Source organism: Chaetura pelagica, unplaced genomic scaffold (assembly GCF_000747805.2).
Source record: "Chaetura pelagica isolate M959 unplaced genomic scaffold, ChaPel_1.0 scaffold344, whole genome shotgun sequence".
Classification (NCBI taxonomy): domain Eukaryota; kingdom Metazoa; phylum Chordata; class Aves; order Apodiformes; family Apodidae; genus Chaetura; species Chaetura pelagica.
Genome location: NW_009953098.1, coordinates 10239709 through 10246912, shown reverse-complemented (window position 1 = coordinate 10246912; position 7204 = coordinate 10239709). Strand labels below are relative to the sequence as shown.

At 46.2% G+C, this 7204-nt stretch overlaps 1 protein-coding gene across 1 annotated transcript in view; it reads left to right on the top strand.

The window, feature by feature from the left end:
• ATP11C (ATPase, class VI, type 11C) overlaps positions 1-5477 on the top strand; it is a 66061-nt gene extending 60584 nt beyond the window's left edge. The window contains exons 30-31 of the mRNA XM_009997250.1: positions 3922-4017; positions 5188-5477. Coding sequence (XP_009995552.1) covers positions 3922-4014 — 93 coding nt within the window. The 3' untranslated portion in view covers positions 4015-4017; positions 5188-5477. The remainder of the gene's footprint in view (positions 1-3921; positions 4018-5187) is intronic.
• The last annotated feature ends 1727 nt before the right edge of the window (positions 5478-7204 follow it).

Below are 7204 nucleotides of genomic sequence, written 5' to 3'. Positions count from 1 at the left end.
CAGCTGCAAGTCCTGGCCTGGGTCAGGTGGATTGCCAGACAGCCCTGATGGTCTCTTGCCATCAGGTTTGAGTTCTGAGGGCAGAGCCTGGCCTCTCTGAGCAGCCATCTGTAGACCAGGGGACTGAGGCCAGTGCTGATGCTCCATCATCAAGAGAGGGAGAAAGATGCAAATAACCTTTTGGGACTTATTTCCACCATCAAAAGCAAACCAGAAGCTATAGCAAATTCCAAAGTTGAAATAAAATTATCTGGTTTGGATAAGGTGAATAGTTTTGCTTTCAGATAGTAGCAAAATTCAAACCCCTCCCAACCTTGTAATGAAGCAGATGTGGAAGATGCAAAATCCATGGTGTAACAGTTCCCCAGAACTAGTGCAGATAAAGAGAGGAGATGGGGGAAGAATGGACAGTGTGCTTCTGTGCAGGCTGTATCCATGTCCCTCTGAAAGAGAGGCATTACTGCTGATGGTTTGCTCTAAATCTGCATTTGATAGACCTCCTTGGGAAGGTCATATTAACCAGAATTTATTTTATTCTTTCTTTTTCAGGCCTTTCTTGAAGCAGCAAAGAATGTATTTTGTATTTGCCCACATGCTGACTTCTGTTTCCACGTGGCTGGCAATAATTCTCCTGATCTTTATCAGCCTTTTCCCAGAAATTCTTCTAATAGTTTTAAAAAATATAAAAGAGAAAAATCATCAGGTAAGGAACATGATGATGCATCATGTAGTAATTTTAGGGAGACCTCTCTTAAGCACCAGATGAACCTGTAACACTACCATGTACCGTTCATGTCTTGAGGAAGGCTTTCCAGAGTCTTGTCTTACTCTTTCACATGCCAGAAATGTCAAGAAGCTCATCTAAAATTACTGCCTAGATGATCTGTAGTGAGGAGAGAGACTCAACCCATGCCTTTCCTTAGTTACCTTCACTAGCTGGAAACCTGTTGTCTCATAAAATACAGTAACTCTTTTCCAACCTGAGATGGTCTTCAAAGCTACCAAATTGTGTCCTGGGAAAAAAAAAAAAGCTGCTTGTTTTTATGTCAAAGAAAAGACTCATGATATTCCTCTTGGGCCTGTTGTCAGGTGCAGGGGGACCAGGACCAGGTCTTGTCACATCTGCCCACACCTCAACTGTGGCATTAGCCTGTGGTGCTCTCCTCGAAAGCGAAGCTGGTTTCTGAACAGCTTTCCTCTGTTGCTGAGCTGGAGGGCTCGTTTATAAGTGCAGACCACCTCCTAGAAGTTTTTTTGCTCCTGCAAATGGTGAATGCCAGCCCTGCTGGGCTGAAACACTCCTGCCCCTTGCTGCTTGCCAAGAGGTGCCCACCACCCCTGGGTAGCCCCTGCTCTTCTGGCTGTCCTTCCCTCCTGTGGCCCCTCTCTTTCCCTCTGGGTCAGCTGCAAGTCCTGGCCTGGGTCAGGTGGATTGCCAGACAGCCCTGATGGTCTCTTGCCATCAGGTTTGAGTTCTGAGGGCAGAGCCTGGCCTCTCTGAGCAGCCATCTGTAGACCAGGGGACTGAGGCCAGTGCTGATGGTGGGGTCACCCCCAAGGTGACACGCAGCACGTGTGGGTTTGGCCAGGGTGGCTCGAATCAGCCATTGCTGTCTCCAGGGGCACAGCTGCAGATTTTTGCTGGGCAGAGGGGATTTCAGCCCTGCCTCGCATGCCTTGGCCCAGCACTGTGGTGCCAGCAGCCTCCAGTGCTCAGCTGCTCTGCCTGTATCCATGGATAACCTTACAATCACTGAGGTTCAAAACAGGGTTATCTCCCTGAAGCCCTGTGTGAGGTTTCAGTGCATTTTCCTCACCTAGCATAACCTGTTATCTTTGGTCCTTATTTAGAAGGTATCTTGATTAAAGATATATATAAATACACACACCTAATAAAGTAGTAAAGTATTTCCCCTCCCGTAGTGTTTGAAATGCAAGTTTGGCACCATATCAGTGAAGTAAAAACTCTTATCTGCAAGACAAGAAAAAATCCCAAGTCATTAAAGTTGAAAGCAATAGAGATGGTAAAAGTATGGTTGAATTCTTTGAGGAGCCATGTAATTTATTTTAATTAAGTATAATTTAGTAGTTTCTAGCTTGACATCCCTGTTTAGGCTGGGAGTGAGTTGCTCTCAGCTGCAGACATAGAATGGTTCAAGGACTGACCTGAAAGAGCGACCTGGGGGCTACCAAGCCCCACCTCTACTCACCTGAGAGGTGACCCATTTTTGCCTTCAGCTGATGGCCAGATGATCTGTTCCCTCATGCAGTACTTGCTTTCAAGAGTGCTTTATATGCACTGAAACAGGCTCTTGTGAAATTATTTAGCAGAGCAAAGTGTCAACTAAAAAAGTCCCTATATATGCATACACCAAACTAAGCACAAGCTGAGTCAGATCTGGAGTTAAGAGCTTTATGAGGTGACTGAAGCAGATCCCAGCTCTGGATGATGCCAGTGGTCAGACACTGAAGGCAGTCACCTGATTTTTAAAGGTGTCTAAGATCAGGTAGGATGCTTCAACTCAAGCCCTTTTTCAGGATACTGATCTTAACATTGGAAAAAAATAAACCTCAGTTTCCCAAGGGGAGCATTAAATGAAAAACAAGGTCAGGGCAGTTATTGAGGTGCCTGAAACTGCAACTTGGCTGCTGAGAGACCCTCTGGCAGGAGAGGATGGACTGAGGCCAGGGGGATGGCTGTTTGCCCTTGGCCTCAATGGGACCAGGTTTCACCCCAAGTTCCCTATCACACAGCACATCAGCTCTGCTCAGTCTTTATTCAGTTTTCTGTGTGGGAATGTTTTGTTGTTTGTTTTTTTTAACTGCAAGGTGCATTTGCATTTTCCTTGGTTCCTGCCTTTCTCTTTCTTGTACTGCAATTTTCTGTCTTTTGTGCTGTTGTAAACCAGGTAACGAAGCGCCTTCCCTCCTCAGGAACATCCACTATCTTCATGCTTTCTCAAACTTCCAGCAATCACAGCTTTTCTTGGAGTGAATAAGGTGATTTCCTTTCTGAGTCATTATGTGTTGCTCGCTCTACTGCTTTTTCCCTGCTAACACCAAACTGTAGCAAAGCTCTGTCTAGACTTGCTCACCCAGCAAACCTCTGCTTTTCTTCTCCTCCCTCTTCTTGTGTTAATTTCAATCTTTTGCTTAAATATTTCATCTGTCTCTTCCCCTTTGGTCTTCTGCTGCACCTGAGGTGTGTGAGCTGGTCGTGCTCAGAATGTCCAAGTGAAGTGGACACAGGAGATGCTGATTACACTCTCCCTTCCCACTGGAGTTCTTTGTGTTAGTGGGCTAGATACTTCTCTAAAGCATGGGGCAAGGTGGATTCGATTTTGATTGTGCTCAGGATGATGTGAGAAACAGCTCAGGCTTGTTTGATTTAGGAGGAGCTCCCCCAAGTGCCCGTCTTGCTCAGTCCATCCAACCTAATGCTACTGTTGGTCTTTGTACAAGTGAATAAGCCACTGCAGGCAGCCTTCATGATGAGGGATAGTCTTAAGAGTTGCTGGTCATGAGGATGGTAGGGCTACCCCACAGTTAAGTTCCCAGAAAATATGTCCCTAGTGCTTGGTTTCTCTGCAGGTCTCCAGTATGACTTGATATTTTAAAATTCCAGTTATGTGGAGATCAAGGATGGTTCCTTCTTTCCTTCAAATCACCTGTAGCATAAACCCCCAAGTCTGAAGTTACCCATTCAGGAAGCAGGGCTAGTTTCTGAGCACCCTCTGTGCCTTTCACACTTCAAAAGCCAGACAGTATTAATCACCCTGGTACTGAGGCAGTGTGTATTGCTGCATCCCTTGTGATGTGACTTAGCTGTAAAAAGGTGTGTGTGTGTGTCTCACATTGTTTAACCATCAGGCAGAGGCAAGTGTCACATGTGCTACAAGTCTTTTTGCCTCCCTGTTGCAGAGCAGCAGGAAGGCACCTGATTCATTGTCGGCCAGACCTTCTGTCAGACCACTTCTTTTAAGAACATTCTCAGATGAGTCTAATATGTTGTAACAGGTACCCTGTCCAAAGGAGTTGGGATGGTTTTAAAAGGCATTGATTAACCAACTGTAACCCTCAAATCAATTAAACTGTGGTTCTGGTAATCATCTTGACTGTCGGTGTGGGGCACCTGTCCTTGTGGAATGGAGATGCAATGCTTGGGATGCATTTTAATTTGGGAACATTGTCATATTTAGCCTTTTCAGAATCCCATATGTGCACAGATCTCAAACTGAAATATTTTGCAGCTCAAACTGAAATATTTCACAGTATATAAACAAATCTTTCAATATAAGTGATGTTTTAGTCTAATATTAACAGACAACTTAGTCTGAGAATACAGTGAATGGTGCTGATGGTGATTATAAAAGCTAACAATGATGTATTTACTATTCAGTATCAAATCTCAGCTATTAAAATGATTCCAGCATTGCATCTGAAGTGTACCCAAACCCCTTTTTCTAGGGTGCATGTTGTTCTGTCAGATAGAAATAAGTACATGTTAATTCATCTGCATAGATTGAAACTCAATGTGTGTCCTTGTCTATGTATCAACATACGGTACAGCAGGCATGTCTCCATGTCTGTGTATACACACACAGTGCACAGGTTTGCTTGATTCTAAACATCTTAAGCCTGTAGCAGAATAAAAAGTGCCTGATTGAATTCACAATGTTTTTTATAGTGGGATGTTAGAGCTGTGTGCTGCCTGCTGCAAATTCTCTGCCAGCCTCCCCTACCTCTGTGCCCGCACCTGCTCCTAAAGACACTGGTGCAATCGCAGGGTCCAGCAGGCAGGTTTGCCTGAGCTCCAAGCATGTAAACCCGAGTTTCTGCTTGCCCGGGCATTACTGCCGAGCTGCAGACGTTAGGTGGTGCTCTCCACTGCCTTATACTGGTGCAGACTGGGGCGGGAGGCAGCTGGGCTGGGGCAGAACGGGAGCCTTGGGGGGCAGCAGGTGCCTCTTGTGCGCTTCTTACAGGGTTTTGCAGCTTGTGCAAATTAATTTACCATCTTATTATTGGTTCCTCGGTTGTGAATGAAATTTGGCACTTTTAATGTGTTCTAATCATTCTTCTTCTCTTACAAAATTAAGTTGTTTTTTCTAAAAATAACACAAAAAGGTTGATGAGTTTGGGAATGTAACAGTTGCAATGCATGTGTTTTCCTTCTGATTTTTGCAGACTGGCCCCTTTGATCTGCCTATGTTAGTCTCATACAAACGTATAGAGAATGGTTATGTGAAGACTGAAGATGCTGTTACTAATTTGGCAGGACAATATCCTCTCAGGATACTTTAAAGTGCTCCATACAAACACTGCATACTGTCATGCTGTAGGAAAGAAACATGGTGTTAACCTGCCAGTTCTCTTTAGTATTACCAAGGACAGGAAGCAGCCATGCTGAGAAGGCAGTAGCCAGGGCACTGGCCCCACGGTACCTGTTTGTCTTTGGTCTTGTGGCTTCCCCACCCCCTAAAAAATTTTTCTGCCAAACCAAGTCTATGTCGTTGGAGGCTGAGAAAGCATCTTTAGGAATTCATCCAAAACAGCATGATTGGAAGTGCAAGAGAGCAATGCCAGCCCTGTGTCACACGGGGGCTTCCTCTGCCTGCTGCAGATCTGTCGGAGAGCAGCAGAGAGAGCTGCTGGAGTCTCTTGCTCTGCCTGACCAAAGAAGTAGCACAGACTTTAAAGCTGAGAGCAGCCCCCTCTGGCTCCCTGGAGGTGCCAGGGAGAGTCACAGAAACTGGATGCAGCCCTGTGAGCATCTCTCCTGGTGTGGGGCTGCGAGCCCTGAGCAGGGGCTGCCCCCTTCCAGCAGTGGGTTCCCTTATGCACGTGGCAGAAATACTTGAACATTTGTGGGAAATGTTCGCTGAGGGTGCAAAGGCTCCAGTCCCTGATCCTGGTCTGCGCTCCATCCGCACGGTGGTACCTGTGTGGAGACCTGCAGGGCTGGGAAGCACCTGAGCATCCTCCCACAGCCAGTTTGCTGATGGACCTATTCCTGATGGAGGGTGAGGAAAAGGTCATTGTGGCTGCTTGTGATGGAAGGGCAGCTTTTGTGGAGGGCAGAGGATCTTGGGGCTGTGCCAGACTCACAGCTGTTCTGCCCGGGCTCTGGTGGTTGTGCTCATGTTGCTGCACTGAGCAGTTGCTTCAACACTTTCAAGGCCTGAGAGACAGCATGGTCCTTGGACAATCCCAGGGACGTGGGATGTGTCTGTGAACCTGCAGGCATAGAAAACTGCATCTTGAGTTATTTGCACTAAGAAAATAAGCCGGTTTAAGAATAAAAGGAGTACCTGAACCTGATTTCATTTTACATTTTTATTTGGTTTTTAAATTGGCATGTTCTTTTTAAATCTACCTGTGCCATGGTCATCAGAACTTTTCTTCAGCTACACACTGCAGAGGTGAGATGCCTGATGGTCGATTTTAATTCTCTGATACTTTGTATGTGGAAAAAGCAGCTTTTTTGTTGTTGTTGCATTAAGTCCTAAGCAGTGACAGAGCACCGTGTGCCACCACTGCTTGGTGTGAAGGTCCCCCCTGGTGCTGACTGTCCTGGCACTCTGCAGAGGAGCTGCTGTGAGAAACATCCAAGTTTCATCCCAGAAGTAACAAGTTTTACCTTCTATGCTGCGGCTGGGTCTGGCTCCTGCTCAACCAGGCTTTGTGTCACTTCCATGCAAAGAAACAATTTGGGACTAGATGGAACATTCCCTTCATCAAACTTCACTACCAGCAGACTATTAATTTTCAGAAGAATCGAGTCTTGCTCCCTGGTTGCCACCCCTGAGGTCCTTCCTTGACTCTGGCGGAGGCGGGATGCGGATCAGCTGCAGATGAATTCTGGTGTGTATGAGAAGGACTTTGCAGTGGGCTTTACCCTAGTGGGAAAGGGGTGTGCAGAGTCCCTGAGGCTGCTCTGAAATTGCCCAGCGTGGGAGGGAGGAGACGTATGGACAGGACCACTGTATTATACACACTGCACTGGCCTCCTTGCAAGTGGTGTTCGTTAGCAACCGCGGTTTGACTCCTTGCTGCATGCAAGTAAGGAGCTGCACCTCCAGCATGTGTCCCATGGGCAAAGCTTTTTCCTTTTTTTCTTTTTCCTTTTTCTAGTTTGTTTGATGGACCTGAAATTCAACTTGCAGACCTTGTCCCATTCTCAACTTTTCATGCTAAAATATGG